This window comes from Furipterus horrens, unplaced genomic scaffold (assembly GCF_987537825.1).
Source record: "Furipterus horrens unplaced genomic scaffold, mFurHor1.1.pri manual_scaffold_2, whole genome shotgun sequence".
In the NCBI taxonomy this organism is placed as follows: domain Eukaryota; kingdom Metazoa; phylum Chordata; class Mammalia; order Chiroptera; family Furipteridae; genus Furipterus; species Furipterus horrens.
Genome location: NW_028327172.1, coordinates 11061849 through 11083423, shown reverse-complemented (window position 1 = coordinate 11083423; position 21575 = coordinate 11061849). Strand labels below are relative to the sequence as shown.

At 44.6% G+C, this 21575-nt stretch overlaps 1 protein-coding gene across 1 annotated transcript in view; it reads left to right on the top strand.

Moving 5' to 3' along the window:
• PTPRJ (protein tyrosine phosphatase receptor type J) overlaps positions 1–21575 on the top strand; it is a 147728-nt gene that overhangs the window by 102946 nt on the left and 23207 nt on the right. The window contains exons 2-10 of the mRNA XM_090267262.1: positions 3079–3097; positions 4393–4437; positions 6507–6761; positions 9306–9557; positions 10654–10863; positions 12143–12412; positions 13694–13951; positions 18722–18979; positions 19706–19984. Coding sequence (XP_090123388.1) covers positions 3079–3097; positions 4393–4437; positions 6507–6761; positions 9306–9557; positions 10654–10863; positions 12143–12412; positions 13694–13951; positions 18722–18979; positions 19706–19984 — 1846 coding nt within the window. The remainder of the gene's footprint in view (positions 1–3078; positions 3098–4392; positions 4438–6506; positions 6762–9305; positions 9558–10653; positions 10864–12142; positions 12413–13693; positions 13952–18721; positions 18980–19705; positions 19985–21575) is intronic.

Genomic DNA, 21575 nt, shown 5'->3' with positions numbered 1-21575 from the left:
TAGAGAAGAGAAAGGAGCACACTGATAATATTGTTTAAAATTAATTTTTAAACCTTCCCTAAATCCCAGTAAATTTTTCCAGCTACTTTGCTGTAGGAGGTATCACAGCTAGTGATTAAGGACCCAGACTCTGGAGACAGACAGCCTGGATTCAAGTCCAGGCCCTGCAGCTCACAGGCCCATCAGGGACCTATGCTTACCTTTTAGGCTCTTTGGAGGATTAAGTGAGTTAATATCTACTAAATACTATACTTGGAATAGTGCCTGGCAGAGTCAGCACTGTGCATGTTAGATACAGTAATCCCTTTCTATATCGCAGTTCACTTATCACGGCCTTACTGTATCACGGGATTAAAAAAAATATGATATTTAATTATTTATTGTAGGTTTTTCACTATATAGCGGGGTTTTGCAGTACTGTATACATATGTTGTTAAAGTTACATAGGTTTAAGAGTGTAGAATATGTTTAAGAACATAAGTAGTGTTTATAGAAGTGTGGAAAAGGTTAATAAGGGAGTGGGAAAGGTTAATAAGGGACTGGGAATGGTTTATAAGTGTGTGGGAAGGGTTTATAAAGCCTTGAAATATATATAAATACTAAAATAAATGTAAGGTTCCTACTTCGCGGATTTTCACCTGTCGCAGTTGGGGGGGTGGGCAGAAGGTAATACCCGTGATAAGTGAGGGAATACTGTATAACGCATTGAGAGTCCAAGCTGTGAGTTTAATCTCTGGAAACTTGCCTTTCGCCCTGATGGTGATCCTCACACTTGCATCTTGAGGATGTGGCACTCTTTGACACAGACTAGGACAGTAAAGGACACAGATGGAAATGCACAGCCACTCTCTGACTTCCTGTGCGCCCTGCTGTGAATACAGCGCTTACCCCAGGGGCTCCCTCCATCTGTCCTGCTGAGGTTCGGTTCACAGGCAGACCATGATCCCTTGCTTTAGCTCCAGGCTAAGAGTGCTTGTTCACTGGCCTGTCAGGGCTTTCTACCCAGAATTACTTATTTACAGACATGCCTTATTTCCCTTACTTCTCTGTAAACAGTTTGAGGACAGGCCCAGAGCATGAATTTTTTTTGGCAATATTTGGGTGGATTCCTATGCACAGAGGAACATACAAACAGATAAGATTGTAAGGGACTGGGACATGCCATCCTAGAGTCACAAAGTTATTTCAGACAGATGATCTTTCTGTTCATTGTATTCTTTCAGAACATGTTATGAAGTGTCCACCATGTTGGGTATCTTGTGGGGTTTTGTCCACAGAAGCTTAATGTTTTCCAACAACCCCCCTCCCTCCATTGCTGCCCTGAGCCACTTGTCTAGTAACCAACTCATTGTATTTGTCCCTGTCTCCTGTTACCCATCCTGGACTATGTAGTGTGGATTGAGGGGCAGGGGCTGGAGACGGGAAGATGAGCTGAGAAAGTTTAGGCCTGAGAAGATGAGGGCGTGAGGGTGGAGTGGGTGGTGGGGGTGGAAGATTGAGAGTGGGGGGTGGGTAGGATAGGAGAATCAGCAGGACTGGGCCCCCAGTGTGGGGAGTGAGGAGAGGGAGGAGGGGCATTGGGTTCCTTTGAGGACTGGTAACTGGGCCCCTGGGAGACAGGATGGGAAACAGGCCCTTCCTTCTGTCTCCCTAACTCATGAGGTAAGAGTGGGTGTCATCCTTGTTTTCTCCACTCAGTAGGGGCCAAGGGTGTGATGAGGGGAAGGAATGCTGGGCTGGAGAGTCAGGCTCCTGGACCAGCTGCCCTTGGCCTTGCCCTGGAACCATGGGGCTGGACTTTTCCCATCTTTGGACCTTAGGGATTGCCTCCCCTCCCAAACGAGAGGCTCATTCTTTCCTTCAGTGGCCTTGATTGAGTGCCTGCTGTGTGCACCATGCTTGGCACAGGGCACAGATGAGGTTTCTGTTCTTGAGGACTGTACCCTGCAGCTGGGGGTGCTGGTGTCTGACAACAATTGAGGTCAGTGCTGAGGAGGAGACATACCAATGATGTGGCAGAGAGCGAGGGGCACTAATTTCTGTTGGTTAGTGGGAGGACTGGCTGAAGAGGTGGCATTTTAGGCCACGCCACAGGAGGGCCTGGGGCAGAGTGTTTTGGAGACGGTGATAGATCTGTGAAGGCTTTAAGGGGAAAACCAGTTTCCACAACGTTGGCGAAGGGCATGACGGGGTGAGACGATCTGAGGGGCTGTAGCTATGGCTCAGAGTTTGAATTTTATTCTAAGTGTGATGGGAGGTTGAAGGACATTTTTTTTTTCCCCACTAGGGTCCCTTTTGATTATTTTCCTGTTCACAAGGACCAAGCTTTGGAAAATCCTGTTAACCCAAAAAGGGGTGCTTACTAAAACAACAGAATGCCCTATTTAGGCTTTTCAAGTATGGGGAAATAATTTAGGGATCAGGATGAATATCTATGAGGACCCCCAGGGGCCAAAAGATGGCAGATGGAGACACTATCAACTAAACAATCTTCAAGGTCCTTCTGTAGAAAACATTCATTCTTCCCAAAGCTGAATGCCATAGCATTAAAAAAAAAAAAAAAAAAAAAAAAAAAATTACCGCCACCTACTGGTAGAAGGAAGAAGGTGAATTTTTGCACAATGAAAATCCCATGCCGGGTGGGTTTCTTCTGTCCCACTTCTGGCTTTACACGCTGCAGTTGAGACGTGGGAATGGCTCTGGGGAAGGCTGACATGGTCCTGCTGCTTTTCTTTCTTTCTGGCCAGAGAATCTGGACTCCGTTTCTGGGTCCTTCTACCTCAGTTTACGATGCACTGGCAGGAGGGAGTGTAGGATGTATCTGTGAGGACAGACACCAGTCACCCACCCGCTGGTCAGCCTCCAGACAACCGAGTGAAGCCACTGTTTGTAACTGACCCACAGTTACACCGAGTTCCCGCCCTGGGTCCCCACACTCTAACCTCGGCCAGCAGGCCGTTGCCTAATGGATTTCTTAGCACCCCGCCCCGTTATTAAATTCTCTGCTGCTTTATTTCTGATTTGCATTTTCCGTGGCTGAGTGAATCTGCTGACTTCCGTTTTCTTTTTCTTTTACAGATTTTGTGCTCAGATGTCTGTAAGTAGCACTTCCCTCTCTACTCTTGTGTTGTTCCCTGCTGCCCCCTAATGGACGCAGCAACACTAACAACAATGTGAAAATCGCAGAAAATGCTAGTTTCTCTAATTGTTCTTTAGATGTAAGGTGGGGGAGGAAACAGCTAGTGAAAAAAAATAAAAGAATTCAATCAGTTGTACAACCTGGACAAATAAAACATTTATATTTTCTGTGATTTTTTTCCCATCCTACATCCATGGGGGGTTAAAGAAAACTTAGTTGAAATGATGTTACAGTATGATTTATACTTATTTTATGTGCTGTTATCCCATAAGTATTTTCCTGGGCTGGTACATTGCCCAGTGATTTTTATACTTTTATTAAAAATTTTTATTTATTGATTTTTAGAGAGAGAAGAAAGGGGGGGGGGAGAAAATTCAATTTGTTGTTCCACGTATTTATGCATTTATTGATTAATTCTTATATGTGCCCTGACTGGGGAGCGAACCTTCAACCTTGGTGTATCAGGACAATGTTCCAACCAACTGAGCTATGTGGCTAGGGTTTTGCCCTGTGATTTTTAAATAGTGTACAAGGTTTGCATAACCTTTAGAGAACCAGACATGTGGAGGGCTGCATCCCACTTGCTAACTATAGTTGGTCCACAGAACTTCTCCCAGGTAAAATGAGAAAAATAAGGATATGAGAGTAAGTTATTAACGAAGCTAAATATTTTCAGTTCAAAGTGCTACCTAGTCTGGGATTATGTACTTAAAGATTTCTTTTGAGCATTGAAGTGTTTCAATAAGAAATAAAGAGAATAGTAGCTGTCAGCTTTATAAAAAAATATACCTTTTTGAAAAAAATTGGTAGCTTTTGTCTGTCCTCAAAATTTGGGAACTTTTTTTCCCTGGGATTGGTAAATTCCCAAAGTCTGTGAACCGTAGAGATGAAATAATTAGACTGTTCTCAGCGTGTCGTGTAAAGGGGACAGATCTTGCTGAAACCTCCTAATAAAGAAATCTCAGTTAATAACAGTGATTATGCAAAGTCTGTGCAAACAAAGGGGAGGCTTCTGTAGTTGCTTTTTCTGCCTTGTTAGTCAGTTGGGTCAATACCACGTGCAGACTTGAATCACTGATGTAAAAGAAGAAAACGTCTGTCCATAGAGTTGACAGTTTAAAGCAAGAGAAGGGGAGACAAAGAAACTATTTTACATTTTCAAAATTATAATAAAAAAATCTGTTGTCTAGTGAGTATATGGTGGAGGTGACATTTTCTTAGTTTGCATTTTGTTTTTCTCTCCTGTGTTCTAGGCGTCAACTGTACAACCACACTTGAAACCACCAAGATTCATCCGGGTAAGGAACCAGAACACTTTTCACTCACAACCAATCGGAGCAGCCAGAATCAATGGGGTTTCCAAGCAAACAATGGCAGCACTGGTATTTGTGGGGTTGGCGCCTGGGATGAGCTGTCTTATCAGATACTCAAATGGCTCTCGTACCTGCTGCTAACAAGTGTGGACGAGGGGGCAAGACTCATTCCTTTGGGGTCGTTTGTGGGGTCTAGAGAATGTACCTGTCTTCCTTTCTGCAGCGTATCTGAGCTCAGTTTATCTGAGCTTCAGCGGTGGAAAGCAGCTTCTTGCGTCTCTCTTCTTCCTGCTCTTGGCCCCATTGCCTGGCTGGAGGGTACCCTGGCCCCTCTGAGAGCTGCTCTAACCCTCGTCCTGTCTGCTCTTTGCTCAGTTTACCACACCAAGCGCTTGGGAGCACAGGCGTGAGATCAGAGGCCCAGGCTGACTCCCTGGCCCTGTCAGTTTCTAGCTCTGTGGCTTCGGGCAGCTCACTGGTCCTCTTAGACCTCAGTGTCATCTTTATTAAAAACAAAAAACAAAAAACAAACTATACACTCATTTGAAAACATGCTTTATTTTCTGAACTATTGAAACTTCAGAACCCGCTTTTCTACAACCTTCCCAGAATCCCTGTACGACACAGTAAAATTTAGTTCTCAACATGTTTCTCCTTTGTAAGAACAGTGCTATAGCCTTCTGCAGCCAGTTGTCGTGGGGCCTAAATGAGCCAATGTCTGTTATCACAGCGCCTGGTACAGAGCCTGGAACACGGTCCCAAGGAGGGCTGCGTTCTGCAGCCTCCACCACCAGGGCTGTGGTTACTGTTTACCAGCCCCTCACCCCCATCAGCATTGATTGCAATTGACACCACAGTGTTAACCTGCCAAACATGCCACCGTGAACCCATCGCTTGGTTCCTGGCATGAAGGGTATTGAATCATGGGCGACAAGACTCTTCCCTGTCTATTCCTTTTTCATGTTTCTTGTTGCCTCTCCTGCCTGTTTCCACGGATTGGTAAATGGTTGCATCTCCCAGGCGCCTGGTCAGGCACACTCTCCAGGCTGGCATTTGAAGGTCACGTGCATGCCGAGGTGGTGTTACCGGTACCATTGTTTCCTCTTCTGGGGTCAGTCCCCAGGTTCTTGAGAAGAAAGGCCTCATTGCTGTGCTTTTTCTTCTGTTGCTACTTGGGACTTCTTAATCTTGAGTGTAGTTAGGACGCATCTACTCTGAAGTTATAGTGACTGGTGATAACTGCAATGACTTCCATGGATTTAAGATCCTCTCATCTACGATTTGACAGATGAAAGTGAAGCTCAGAGAGGTAGAAAGGACTGAGGACAATCACATGACTAATGACTAGTAAGATGGGACTCAGAACTCAGGCTTTTAAAATGCCCTTCTCCAGCAACCATGTTTACCATGTTAGAGCACCCTAATAATCGCCCTGTATGTTTAATGGAGCATATTAGAGCTGTCAACAGAGGAACCCGAGGCCAAGAGGTTTGAAGGGACTAATTCCAGGTCACGCAGCTAAGGCGGGAGAGAGCAGGCCCTTATGTCCAGGTCTGGAGTCTAAGACCAGTTCCTTCCTCTTATGTGATTCTGTCCCTTGTCATCTCCATGCCAGAAAATTATGGAGCTTCCTCCTGATTCCAGGGTTTGGAACAAAAGGTACCAGAAAACTTCTGCACCATGTAGTGCCTCTCCACACGCGGTTGTTTTCCGAGAATCGGGAGATAGGCTCACTTTGCATCTTAGGTCTCTGTCTCAGCGTCTATAGAGATGTAACCCTTGTTCACGTCACAGCTGACATGGCCAGCCTCTATCATTTTTGTCTCTGGTTTTAAAGCCTTTTGTTTCATACACACACATTCATACATGTATGTGTATGTGGCTAAATGTATTTTGGTGGAGGGAATTGCAGGAGATGATATAAGGAGAAATGAAATGCTTTGATTGAAAAATTTACCTCTGGAAAGTAGATATACAGATTAGGCCTTGCTCTTACATTGCTTTGTCAATATGATTTTTTCTTTTCTTTTTCTTTGGAAACAATATTAAAATAGAACCCAGTCCTGTGTTTGCCAGTGAAGCTGTTGCCATCCATACAACCGGAGTGCCTCTAAAATTGGAATATAATGACCCAGCTGCTCCTGATGACAAAGCTACAGTACAGAGTGGGAGGGAAAATGGGCAGCCGATTTCTGGTGCAAATCAGAACGGCATGAACTTGACTTCAGCGACTTTATATAACTTCTCCAGCACTGCAGGAATAGATGAGACTGGGGGAAAAGTCGCACACAGACCTGTCACAACGTCAGGTAAGATGGCTCGCTCCCAGGGATGATCAGGAACCATTCCTTCGTGCTCAGAGCCTAGAGCCTTGTCCAGTCAAGTTGCCGGTTGAAAACAGGTTTTCATTAACTGCGGACGAGGAAACAAAGCTTCTGTATTGTTTTAAGCCCAGGCATTCAGGTGGCCTGATCGTTCAGTATTTAGACCCTTTGTATTGAGGGATGTTTTAACTAATTCCAACTGTTCGGTTTTTAAAATCTTTTGTTATTATCTGTTAATACTTTTCTGCTAAGACTTGGGGACAGAGACACATTAGAAATGTGTTTTGATGGTGTCAGTAATTACAAGGCTTCTTCTAAGCTCTCTAGGAAAGTTGATGCTGGGCTTATATTTCCAGTTTTCCTTGGGGGTGAAATTTTGGTATATTTTATGGAGGAATGCATGTTTCAAATGAAAGAGCCCAGTGATATTGGACTAAGCTTAGATTTGTATTAAGTTAGATTTTTGTTTAGCTTAGCTGTCAATATCCTGAGCCACCTGTTATAGCTGCAAATTTAGCTCTTTTCGTTTTAAACTGAAAAGAACCAAAAATATTTTTTAAAAAGATGAGCAGCTCCTTTTTTAAGCTGAGAAGAATCAAGCATTTAAGAAAGAGGCCCACTGTTGGTTTTCCGATATGGGGGTGCGATCTCATCGGCTGGGGAAGGCCAGGGGCCTCACCTCCAGGAGCCCGTGGTTTGACGCGGCCACTCAGGCCAGTGCCCTCTGCACACGGAGCAGGCAAACACTAGACCAGTGATTTTCAACTTCTTTTTTCCAGCCAGGAAACAATTTCTTTAAGCAAAATCTTTCCCAGTAAGTAAAAGGAACTGGAGAGAGAGGAGCTGAGGGTTGAGATGTCTCAAGGACCTTCAAAACAAAAACGAAAACAAAAACAAACCTGGAGCTTCTCCAAGCACAGTTTTAGGGGGGGGGAAAAAAACTCCACGTAATAAAGGTTTGCCATATTATATTGTGAAAGGGAGGAAGAGAAGATACAAGGGAATTAAGGAGGGAAAAGAAGACAGAATTTAGAAATAGTGATGGGCACAAGGGGATAGAGACTTGGTGACTGGGAAGGAGGAGGCAGCGAGGTGGTAGGAAGCAGCCAACCGGGAGCTGAGGAGCCTTACCCTGAGGGAAGGGAGGGAGGAAGAAAGGGAGAGAAACATCGATCAATTGCCTCTCATGTGTGTGCCCCCAACTAGGGACCTGGCCTATAACTCAGGCATGTGCCATGACTGGGAATAGAACCAGTGACATTTGGTTCTCAGGCTGATGCTCAGCTCACTGAGCCACACTAGCCAGGGCCTTAATTTTTGATTTTGTCCTCATGGCAACCCTGAGAGCTACAGTGGAAGAAACTATAAAGCTGAAAAGTTAAGTTTCTTGTGAGGTCCCAGAGTAACAAGTGGTGGGAACCCAGGGCTTCTGATTCCTGACCCCTGTAGTACAGTGATGTTCATAACAGGTAGCCAGAGTCATTGAACTGGCTAGTTTATTGGTCCTGTATTCTATTACACACACACACACACACACACACACACACGACCTAATTTAGAAACCTTTGCATCAGAAACTTTTTATATGAAGAATAGAACCACAGAGTGGATCAGCTCACTTCAGAGCTGGACGGGGCCTGGCAATCATCCTGGTTGGTGTGTTCAAGTTCAGCGGCCTGCAGACACCAGGCAGTTTCTCTGCTCTGCAGCACTACCCCGGCTTTTATATGCTTGTGGCTGCAGCGCTACCCGATGCTACCAGTAGTGCGCGTTCTTGAGCAAGTCACCTGCCTCTGTAGCTCCATATTCTCATCTTATAAATGGAGCGACTAGGACAACAGTGTGGGGGATGACTATGGGAGTCGGGGGTGGGCTGGGTGGAGGAGGGCAAAGGGGGAAAAATTGGGACAACTATAATAGAACGATAATAAAAAATTTAAAAAAAAACAAAAAATGAAGGGAGTAGATGTCACTTTGGCTGAAATTGTTTGATTTATGTCACTGACAGCCAAATAAAGTTATAAAAGGAACAGCATGGGGATAGTATAGACTAAGTTTCTTGAAAAATCCCCTTGGGTTTGGAATACAGGGATGAGTTCCTTTGTAGAAATACCTTGGTATTACGAAATGATATTATTTGTATTGTCCTGACCCGAGACCTTTGGATATAACACGCAGTCACTTTGTTGGCTGCTTTGTTCCTGATGTCTAAAATGGACGTAATTAAACGCTGCTGTTCATAAGAGACAGTTTTGAAGCGTGTCAAATCACCATTGGTTCACTGTCTTGGGGAATAGTACAGATCCTAAAAAGTTTTGACTTGGAGAGTTAATTTTTCCCCCTCTTTTCTGCATAGGATGCATTTTCTTTTTTTCTGCTGTGATGCGATGGAATTGCGCTAGACTGTAATATACAGAAGTATTTTTAGTGGGTAATATTGAAACATCAATGTCCCCAGTCATTCTTAATGAAAAGTGATCACACATGTCTTGTTCCATCAATGCCCACTGTGTGTTTTTTTTGAAATAGAGCCTCAGCCGGTTTCTGATCTTCGAGTTACCTTCAAGGGTTTGACGACAGTGACTCTTACCTGGGAGAATGGTAGCGACACTGCCACCTTCCGGATGCTTCTTGAAGACATGGGACGAGATAAGCAGTTGAGTCAAAACTTAGCAGTCAACATTTCAGACTTGAAGCCAGGGGTCGTATATAAGGTCATCCTGTGTGTTTCAGGATCGTATGAAACACAGAAAGGCCCCAGGGCTGGAGCGTGTGGCTCAGGTGAGTGATAAGAGTTCTCGTCGGCTTGCTGGCTTTGCCTTTCAGTAACTTAATAATTTTTAAAAATATTGTTTTTATATTTGTATAGAGTTTTAGATTTTGTAGAGGGCCGCTCCTGCACTTTTTAGTTTGACCCCCACACCTGTATGAGGAAGGAGGAAAAAATGTTTATTTTACAGGTCAGCTCATTAGGGCTCAGCCTGGCAAGGTGGGTTGTGGGGAGAGGTTGAAACTTTTGGGAATCTGGCATCCAGGAAGGTAGCTGGCGCATGTAGCTTTTCACTCTTCCAGTTGAACCAATAACACAAGTGTTAACCCAAGTAGAGGCATTGGAGGAACTTCACAGATCCCCTGAGAAAAGGGATGCTCAGGCGGGTCTAGCAGACGTTTCCTGCAGTAACAGCGCAGTAATCATTTGCAGATTTCTACCTTTTCTGGGTAACTCTGTGACTTGAGAAGAATAGGTATTTCATCCCCATTTTACACACAAGGAAGCAGAGCTACAAAGTGGGTGGTAGGATATCTGATTGCATGTGGCAGAAACTAGACTTCCCATAGCTGGGACTAGAAGCGCAACTCACTGGCTTATGTATATTTCCCCGCCCGGGGGCAGCCAGGCCTTAAAGAAAGAGACGCTCATCTCTCCTTCCTGCCTCCTTCTTTTGTCAGCTTTGCTCTCAGAGTGGCTCCCTCCACACGACTACTGGGGCCACCAGTAGTTTCACTCCGTGTGAACAGGGGCCCGGTCCAGGGGAACAAGTCCTCAAATGGATTCTGTTGAGCCACGTTTGAAGCATGGGGCGTGTCCCTGGGAACTCACCTCTGGACTTGGGTGGGAGAAGAGGATTTCCTGAAAAAAGGGAGAGAGTCGTAAATAGATGAGTTGGAAAGAGAAGTGCAGATATCTGTGGCGTTTCTTGCGGTAAAAGTGCAGAGTGAACTCTCTGCCCCAGATCGGGGTCTTTTCAGGCAGATGTGTCTCGGTCTTGGGGAGGAGGGCCACAGATGCTTGTGGAGGACCAGCTGTGGCGACTGAAAGAAGACGGGGATGTGCTTCTGCTGCAGTTAATGTCCTTGCCTTTTGTGTTTGAAACAGATGCCACTGGCACAGGGACCTCTGTCCCGACGGCCCCGGTGAAGAAATACCAACTCGAATCTAAAGACTCACCCGCCACTTCTCCTCTGCCCAGAAACACAGAAGTCCAGCTTCTGGGGTTAAAGTCTGGCACATTGTACAGCGCCACTGTTTATTCTCAAGGACTGACTGGCGCAGAAGGACAGCCCAGGGCCATCGAATTCAGGACAAGTATGTTGTGTTTCATAACACGGTTTCAGCCAGAATTTCGAGCGCGAAGTTATGTCCTCTGTGATTCTGAGTTAGCTCTCACTTCACAGGCAGTTTTCTTGTTGGATGGAATTTTCTGGAAGAGATTTTGGGTAGAGCAGACCCATTGAGATTCTTCTTAACCCTGTAGCTGAGATGCTTCTTTCACCGAGTTCAGTAAAGCCCAGGGAGCGGCCACTACGTGCAGACCCTGGGAACCACCCCTCGATTTTCTTTCATTTCTCTGCATGGGCGCCCATGGGACAAGTTGGTGTCATGTTTTCCTCTTACAAACTGATGCTCGTTTTGTGCATGTTGGTTAAGTATTTTGCCCTTGACATAAGAGAATGAGTTTCCTTTTTCAGCCTGACCTTGGAAAGCACGCTGGTCTTTCTACGGAAACTTACTGGCATGCACATTGTGGCTTTTTACCTCTTTTTTAGCAGCTCTCTGGCCCTGTACAGTGACCAGTACTTGGAGGCTTCTGAGACTGGTGCTGATCAGGGGCAAAGACACGCACGGCCCCGTCCCTCAGGGAGTTTCCGCATAGGCGGGGAATGGAGGCACACACGCTTGGTAGATCACTTGGCTGAGCTCTGTGGGCTCAGGAGCCAACGCTGCGGCGTTGTACTTGTCGGGGGCATGGTTGCAGGCAGCATGACCTGACTCCAGTTATATTATCCCAAAATATATCTTTTCTGAAAGGCTGTTGTGGGCCCGCAGAGCAGAGGGCATGGGGGTGGGGGCTGGAGGACCAAGGACAGAAAACAGATTAGCCTCCAGAAAACTCAGGAGGGCTGGGCCACACTGGATTCGAAGTCCTGACATGGAGAGTATGTCACATACCTGCTTTCTGGACTTCTGCGCTGGAGATGGGAGACGCTGTTGGCCCAGCCTCTCCACGGGTGACAGGTGCTTCTTCCCACCAAGGGGCCGTGAGGTGCCTGCCGTTCAGAAGAGGGGGTTGGGTGCTGCACAGGTAATACATGGCCTGCTGCCCACTGAGGAGTCCACCGTGTCGCAAGAAGAGTAAAGAGCAGCTATACAGTTGCAACCGGCCAGGTTGTTTCTTCATAGGAGAAGCCTGATGTTTGCTGGGACCCTGATGCGTTTGTGTATGTCGTGGTAAAATGGTACAGAATAGGAAGGAACCATTGCTGAGAGTGTTTCTTAGACTCGATGACACGCCCGAGGATGACTTCTCTCTCTCTTCCTGGCTTGGCCATTCTGGTCATTGCGAACTCCTTTTGTGTCTTCACAGATTCCTGTCAGGTTATTGACATCGAAGCTGCCAACATCAGTGCCACGAGCATGACCCTGACCTGGAAAATCAATGACAATGAGTCGTGCTCTGTCGACACCTACAACGTAGAGGTCGTTGGGGGGACCGATTCCCTCAGTGTCCCCCCCATCAGTGAGACGCAGGCTGTCCTCGCTTCACTCAGCCCGAGTACCTTATACAACATCACAGTGCGCGCTTCCCTCCAGGGCGGCTCTGAGGGCATACCGGGCTTTCTCCAAAAGTACACCCGTGAGTTCACACGTTGTTTGCTATCCTTTCCTGCCTGCCCGCCGCGCGCCGGGCCCAGGTACTAGGCTCTGTTCCTGCCCTCCGGGAAAGCTCAGCCGTGTGTGAGTCCGCAGGACTTCTGCCTCTTCCTGCGATATAGTAGCGGTCATCATTAGCCTGACCCTGCCACACGCCCAGCGCGTTGTGTGATGGGTTTTCCTTGCTCCGTCTCATTGAATGTTCCCAGTCCTGTCACGTGGTTGGCATTAGATGATTTTATGGATGAGAGAGGTGCTGTAGGCAGGTGTCACACCTGGCAAGTGACAGAGGTGGGATCAGAGAGCTGGGGTGTCTTCGACTCCAGCCTATGGTTCTAGTGTGTCAGGGACCTGGAGCAAATTGCTGCAAGGACACAGAAAGAACCTGAATATTCATATCTCTTTGTCCTTAAGATGCTGACATTATAATGAAGCTGGGCACAGCTGTGTCTCATCCCTTGTTTGCTTAACCGTCTCTTAAAATTAAGATGACAAGTGACATATTAAAAGCTATTTGTTCCGAAGAAGGCCCAATAATTTAAAATAAAACAATAATGGTGTACCAGTATAGCAGTATACAGCAGTCCCTCTCTATATCGTGGTTCACTTATCGCGGCCTCACTGTATCACGGGATTTTTAAAAATATTATATTTAATTATTTATCGTGGATTTTTCACTATATCGCGGGATTTTGTGGTACTGTGTACGTATGTTGTTAAAGTTTTGTAGGTTTAAGAGTGTAGAGTATGTTTAAGAACATAAGTAGTGTTTATAAAAGTGTCTAAAAGGTTAATAAGGGAGTGGGAAAGGTTAATAAGGGACTGGGAATTGTTTATAAGTGTGTGGGAAGCGTTTATAAAGCCTTAAAATATATATAAATACTAAAATAAATGTAAGGTTTCTACTTCGCGAATTTTCACCTATCATGGTGTCTAGACCATAATGCCTGTGATAAGTGAGGGAATACTGTAATACCATAATAGCATTGTGATAGCAGCGGCCTTTGGGGTTCACGCCTCCTCTCATTTCCTGGGAATGACTTGGAACAACCTAAGCTAACAGTTTTTGCACTCCTGTACCATGTGTTCCCTCAGTCGGCTAAAACAGCAGTCTCTGAGGGGTCCGCATTGTAGGTGATGGTACAAAGAAGAGCAAAAGAGAGGTCAGGTGTCATTGAATCTTGGTGTAAATATTTTTTGAGGTTCAGTTACCCTTGTTTTCTGGAGACAGAGTCTTACCTAGTCCTTCGCTTTCTTCCCGAAGGGCCTGGTCCAGTCTCCGACTTCCGAGTCACGACTGTCACCACCAGGAGTATTGGCTTAGCTTGGAGCAGAAGTGGCGCGGATTCCTTTAAGCTACTGATCACACGGGATGGAGATAGAGAATCTCAGATGGAAATAACCAACCAAAGCAGTATTGTCATTGGTGGCTTATATCCCGGCACCAAGTATTGTTTTGACATTTTTCCACAAGGACCGAATGGGACTGAAGGGGATTCCCAGAGAGTTTGCAATACTACTGGTAAGCAAATAGGCTGTGTTTTCTGTGAAACAGTGATGTTTCTTAAAGGAAATCAGTATAATTTATAAATGTCAGTTTGTCCAAATATTGCTTTTTTAAAAGTTAAGAAAACATTAAAAAAAAACTTACAATGACAGTAATGCATATTCATTCTATAAAATATAGGCAAGAAAAAGAAAAATAATCACATATAAATCATCAATCAGAGATAGTCACTGGTAACTTTTGATGTCTGATGGTTTATAATTTAAACATATATACCAGTACACATACATACATATATATATGGATAATATTTTTTCTTTGAGAAGCATTGAAGTCATCTTATACATGAGATTTTGTAATCTGCTTTTCTCCACATACCAGTTTATGGTAAGCATTCTTTTCTGTCAATATAAATATTTCTGTATTTCTACAGGATTATTTTAATACCTTTCTGTCATTCTATTGCCTAGATCAGGGGTCAACAGATAATAATGGCCCATAGGCCAAATCTGGCCAACTGCCTGTTTTTGTAAATAAAGTTTTATTGAAACACAGCCATGTTTATTTGTTTATGTACTTTCTATAGCTTCTTTTGTGCTAGAAATGAGAGTAATTGCAACAGAAAATACGTGTATGGCCCACAAAGCCTAAAATATTTCTTCTGTGGTCTTATGGAAAAGATTTGTTGACCCTGGGCTAGATCAGTGATTTTCAAAGTGTGATCCCAGGATCTCTGGGAGTTCCATAGATTCAGTCAAAGAGTTGGGGGCATTATTATCATAACACTAAAGTGTTATTTGGCTTTTTCGCTCTCATCCTCTCATGATGAATATTCAGTGGAATTTTCCAGATGCCACATGACATGAGATGACACCATCATTCTGACAGCTAATGAAACATATGCTTGTATAGCCTTGTGTTTTAAAAATTTTCCCATTTTAAAATTTCTATAATAAATATAAATATACCCTCCATGAACACAATTTCTTTGAGAGCCTTAATAATTTTTAAGAAGGTAGAGGGGTCCTGAGATCCAAAATTTCAAGAATTACTGGCCTGGATATATTGTAAATTATTTAACTACTCCCCTATTGTTGGGCAGTTGGATTACTTACAGTCTTTCATAAACAACATTGTGATGCAATAGTTTTGTAAGTTCTAGAAGGCTAATTGATATTGATACAGTTATTTTATGAAAAGAATCTAATGTTCATCATTGATTGTAAAATTTGAAGTCAGGCATTTTAGAAAGTTTGGAAAACTTACCATATTCCTGTATCTTTGATTGCAAGAGAATTAAAATTTTCATACAGAAAGGCGGGATGAAGAGAGGAGACTTATTCTTTGAGCCACACCTGAATAAGTTGGGCTTCTCAGGTTCTCCTTGTGTAGGTTTCTTCAACTCTGTTGTTGGGTTAGGGAGTAGTAGTCACTTGGAAGATCTGCTCCCAGAATAAGGGAACTGCTAGAAAGCATTCCTCAGATGAAATGCAGTAACATCTTCTAAAGTGTGAATTTTAGATTAGGCCATTGAGATGGCATCTTAATATCAAGGTCTGTCTAGAAAGTATCAAGCCATATAATAAGAAAAAATAAAGATGTTTATTGAAAAAGATACAAGAAACATTGTACATAGGACAATGATGCCTCAGTCTTCTTCAGAGTAGGCACCTTGGGACCTCACACAGTTCTCCCAATCGCTGTCAGCTGCCCTCTTATATTTTCCTGATTCTCATTGATGGTCTGAAATTTCTTCCCTTTCAAAGGTGATTTTAGTTTTGGGGTAAACCAGAAGTCACAGGGTGCCAAATCTGGGCTCTTGGTGGGGGGCAAGTCATCTGGGTGATTTGATGTTTTGCCAGTAACTGTGCATGAGAGGTGATGCATGAGTGGATGCATTGTCATTGTTACAGAAACAGGGGAGTCCAAAAAACCCCAGAGTTTGCAGCTGGGGGATGGGGAGAAGGAAGCAGCTTTTCAGAATGCCTCCACATGCCTGAGGCCGGTGGCTAGTGTCTTTTTTATGCAAAATGGCTTTAATGCATCCAAAGCCTCAGGTAGATGGGAGGAGTCTTGAACCAGGGGATGGTATGGAGAAAGCACACAGAACCTGCGTGAGGTTCTGTGAATGGTCAGAACTGGTTACCGCACCCACTGCATCAGAGGACGTAGTCAGGGATTTAAAAATAAGCGGCAGACATTTTAGGCGGGCTGACTGTGCGGATTTAACTAAGGTTAAGGCTGACTGTGCGGATTTAACTAAGGTTAAGGCGGACTGTGTGGATTGGACTAAGGCTGAGGCTGACTGTGCGGATTACAAAAGGACTAACTATACAGTTTACAAGGAGGCTGAGAATCCATGAGGTTCTGGATTAAAAGCTGGTGGACCCCATAACACAGACGAGGTCTCCCCAATCAGGATTGAATGATTGGCAGCTACTGGTAAAGCTGAACTGTGTTTGGAAAGTAGGGAAAGGGTTTCTCTGACTTTTCTAAAACTAGCCTGGTTTGGTAGTGGGGAAGGCAAGGATATGTGTTTCTGGGTGTTTTAAAGAACATAAGACTTAACAACAGGAATCCGCAAATAACTAAATCTATATAACTGTTAAATAAACTATTCTTTTTCTTTTCACTAAACTCTGGTATTGAGAGTTATAATTTTGGCGGCGGGCAATCGGGCCCCTAACTAAAGAGCCCGCGGGTTTGTTTTTAACTGGAGCAGCCCAGGGGTTCTGTAACATCATGATGAAGCTGCCAATCACCAGTTGCCCAAAGCCGCAGCCTTCCGGGTCATCCAAATAGTTTCTGCAGAGGAATATTCAAGCTTAACGCAAAATCTGATGCCCATTCATTGCTCTACGTGCTCAGTCATTTTGCTCAGTCATTTTGAATAATGATGGTCACACATGCTCACTCAGTGATGTCTACCGCCCCCACTGACTAGTACAGTGAAGTTGTCATTGTTCACACATGTGCATTCCAGTCCACTCTCATTGTCTGCCAGGTGACATAGATGTCACCCAAACCATTCTCGTTATATTAACAATGGTTGGACTTTTTCCGAACAGACCTGATATATTTCTTCTTTCTTTTTGAGAATGTTGATAATGCTAATGAGAGACCCTTGATATTGTGTGACTTGCCAATGCCCAGAACTTAATGTAATAAAAATAATAATATAATATATTAGGGGTATACAAAGTGCTGGGCTTTCATCCTATATTTAAAAAATTTTAATACGACTTTATGAGGTGGGTGCTCTTATTACCTCTATTTTCCAGAGTAGGAAATGGGGGCTCTGCAAGCTTCAGTCACTAGCCCAGAGTGACAGGGCAGGGAACTGGCCTCCGTCTGGCTTTGAAGACCGATGTTTGAACTGCAGTGTGAACTGACACTTTGCCATGGTGCAGCTGCAAAGTAGTTAAGGACTGTTGGTGAGAAGAAGGCATTTCTTGTATTATCGCCTATAATTGGGCCTCAAGGAGTTGTAAGAAGGAGGTAGACTCTGGGGGATTACCATTCTGCTGTTGAACAGCCTTTATTATTATTATTGGGGAAAAGCAGTATAACAGCATTAAAGGCAATTTTGAAAAAGGGAAACCAATACCATATGACTCAGCAATTTCACTTATTTTCAGAGTCGAAAGCAGGGACTTGAATAGTTATCTGTATACTAATGTTCATGTAGCGTAATTCACAATAGCCAAAATGTGGAAGCCCACAAGTGTCCATCAGCAGATGAATGGATAGATAAAATGTGGTGTATCCATATAATAGAGTAGCAATCATCCATAAAACAGAATGAAATTCTGATCCATGCTACAACATGGTTGGACCTGAAAAACATTAACATGATGCTAAGTGAAATAAGCCAGACACGGAAGGGCAAATGTTGTATGATCCCCCTTATGCGAGGTACCTGGAATGGGCAAGTTTATAGACAAAAAGTAGAGTAGAGGTCACCAGGGGCTGGGGGAGGGAGGCATAGGGAGTTGTTGTTTAACGAGGACAGAGTTTATGTTGGGGATCCTGAACTGTGTTGGATATAGGTAATTTATGGCGATGGTTACACAACACTCTGAATGCAGTCAATGCCACCGAGTTGTATTTAATTATTTCTAGGCCTCGATCTTTGCATTCATATCGTAGCTGGTTTAGTGTGCAGAGGGGAGCTGATCAGAGCGCGGGGCCCGGGTACCTCAGGTGGGTGCTAACACTTGTGGCTGACTGCCAGCTCTGAGGTTGGAGGGCGTGTGCCTTTTCCCCTTCCCTACCTTGGCCTCATCTCTTCCTGCTTGTAAATATCAACTCTGCATTTCAGTTTTCCTCTGCGGTGTGCCTAGGTTTCAGAAAGATGTTTTCTTTTGAGGGAATGATTAAAAACAGTTTGGTGAGAATAATATACATCTGAAAAGCACACTCATTGTAAGTGCCTGGTTTGATGACTTTGCACAAGCTGAGCCCATCTGGCCACCAGCCCTCCTGTCAGGAAATTGAATGTGACTTTTACTCTAGAAGACACTCGAAGGGGGCCTTTTGATGATGAAAGCAAAGGACCGAAGAGTGGATAGTGTGAACCAGTAAGTCCCTCTGTGTTAGGGCGCCAAAATTCTTGAAAGAACTGAGCGTGTGCGCTTCACCTGCATTTGGAATTTGCCTTTTGTGAACTCACTGAAGACCTGGTTGGCGAAAGAGCAAGTTCTCCGGACAGACACTTTGAAATAAAGCTGGAGGTTACGACGGTCATTAACAGACTTCTGTTTTTTCTTCCTTTCCTCCGACCAGACCCCGGTGCAGTGTTCAACATCAGGGTGGCCCACGTCACTGCAACTGAAATGCGGCTGGAGTGGCAGAACACGGACGACGCCTCTGACTACATCTACCACCTAGACCTGGAGTCTGAGCACGGCTCTGATCGGAGGAACAGCTCTCACAAAGCCATCACTCTCATGGGCCTGATCCAGGGCACCTTGTATAACATCACTATTGTCCCAGAAGTGCATGGCATCTGGGGGCATTCCAGCTGCATTGCACAGTACACGCGTGAGTGTCTTAGGAGGCCCTCTTAAGGGAGCATTCTGCTTGACTTTCCCTTGGGGATGGGAAGTAGGCACTGGCTAAGGGGCCATTGTTTCTGGGCTCCAGGTCAAATGGAAAACTACTTAGGCTAAAAATTTTTGCTTCAGCAAAGCTTCTGCTCTCCTCACGGGGCATTGGCGCTGAGCCTTGGGAACTCGGAATTGTCTTTAGAAGCAGAAAGTGATCCTGTAAGCATGGGAGACATAACTATCCCAGTCATCCCTTGGGAACCCAGACTGGAGGAGGGTCTCCTTGTCCCGTTGATGTTGGAAGATACCACTCAAATGAGGAACTTTGTATGCAACACTGAGGGAGGGGCTTCGCTAATATTCAATATAAATAAATATATATAAATATGTATGGTAGAGATGGTAGTTTCTAATATGTTTTTAGTATGTATTTTTTCTTTCATTAATCAGATTTTAGAAAACAGGTAGGAAGTTATACCTTGAAAATTTCAGATACATTTGAAGTGTTAAAAGAAGCATGAAAAACTTTATTCTTTTGAAAATTTAATCTGTATAACTATTTTCTGAGAAGCTTTCCATCTTTTGAGTCAGCAAATATTAAATTTATTAATTCTTTCCTGAAAGAAGCCAAGCCGTTTTTAGATGCAGTCTATAAAAGAGTCCTGGAATTTGGGCTAATCTGTGCTTTTTAAATTTTTTTAATTTTAATTTTTTAATTAAGGGCCCAGCAACAGGTTTCACATTGAAATAAGTACCAGTACCACAACAGCAACCTTCAGTTGGCGAAACTTGGATAAGGCCTCTCCCACGTACACCTACCGCCTTCTTATTGAGAAGGCAGGGGATTCCAGCAACACAACTGAAATAGTCACAGCCGTTGGCATCACCCGCGCTACGGCCACTGAATTAACACCTGGCTCCGAGTACGCAGTGCAGATCTTCGCCCAAGTAGGGGGTAACACTGAATCACTGGCATCTGACTGGCAGTCATTCTGTACAGGTGAGTAGCCCCAGGTGCCTCTTGGACTTCTGCCTGTGGGGTGCTAGCCTTGCAGGAGGTCCTCCCCAGACTTGATTAGGTTTTCTGTGGTTTGTTATAATAGACACTGAGGCCTCAGAGACATTCTATTAGCTTCTTAGCACTATCTGGCTGCCTTCATCATTTATTTATTCTACAAATATTTATTGAGCACTTACTATATACCAGGCACTTTTAAATGACTCAGATAAGACCCAGCCTTCCTGGGATTTTTATTCTGGAGGGGAAGACATAATAAACAAGATAAACTAGTTATTAGATGATGATTACTGCCAAGGAGAGGGGAAAAACACAAGGAAGGGGAGAGTAGATGTTTGTTGAGGGAGACCAGGGAAGGTTTCAGGGAAAAGGTGACTTTTAAGCAAAGATCTGAAGGAAGTAGAAAGCCAGCTGTGTGATGTCAGGGTGGGCACAGAGCATTACAGACAGAGGAGCAACCAGTGCAAAGGCCCTGAGGGTGGTGGGTGCCTGCTGTGCCGAAGGAAGAACAGGAGGCCAGGGTGGCAGGAGTGGGTTCATGGGAGCAAGAGGGTGAGGAATAGGTGGTGAGGCCCGAGAGGTAACGGCTGGGGCAGGGATGATGTCTTGATTGTAATGTATAGTTTGACTTTTACACTAAGAAGAAACAAAGGATATTGTTAAAATGGATGCTCAGCTTTTCATCTTTCTTGATCCTTAACTCTCACTGCAAAAGATGTGATAGAGAGAAGGGGAGCCCCACGTTTAGCTGAGGGAGCTCCCAGAGAGTAGCCCAAAGACTGTACTACAGACAGTTACGAGGACCTCAGCTCACAGTTCTGATTGTGGCCCATGGACCACCTTATTCTCCGCTCTCTTTGCACCCACACCTTCCATTCCTTTGACCAAACCATTCAGCTGCATGCAAGCTGATTTGGAAAGGGAGAGACTCCTTGGATCAGCCTCCCTGCTAGTGTAGGAGCTGGAACCTCAGTGACCTCTGACCTTTCACATGGAGTGGCTGAAGCAATCCCTGCAGCTTTGAGTCACCTGTGCTAACTCGGGCTCCATCCCGTCGGGTCTGGACTCTGAACTTTTGTATTTGGGTGGCTTCCATTTCTGACACTTCTCCTAGCTATAATTATTGCAGCCCCAAGCCAGGAGAAAAGTCCACATGAGCATTTGTGACTGGGGTGATGGAACAGGAGCTGTGGGCGGAGGTATGCACTGGGCAGGCTACCTTGCCAGGCCTCAGGTGGAGAATGCGGGAGTTGCACTAGGTGACTTGTTTTCCTGCTTTAAGAATTACCGCAGCATTAAAGCAATGATGATATTCTCCCCCAGGACATTAGTGTGGAGTTCTTCATTGACATCAGTTTGATGTTGGCTCTCAGTAAATTCCACTGGCCCCACATAGATAGAGCAAATAACACACTGCTTTAAAGATCAAGAAACTGGTACCATTTACCACCAGTCATTCAGCATGTTGCGAGTACAGAAAATGCCCTGTCCTTGGATTTAGAAAACCTGGGATCCAGTTTTGGCTTCCCCAGTGACCAGCCATGTCATCTGACACAAACTATTGGGTTGGCCA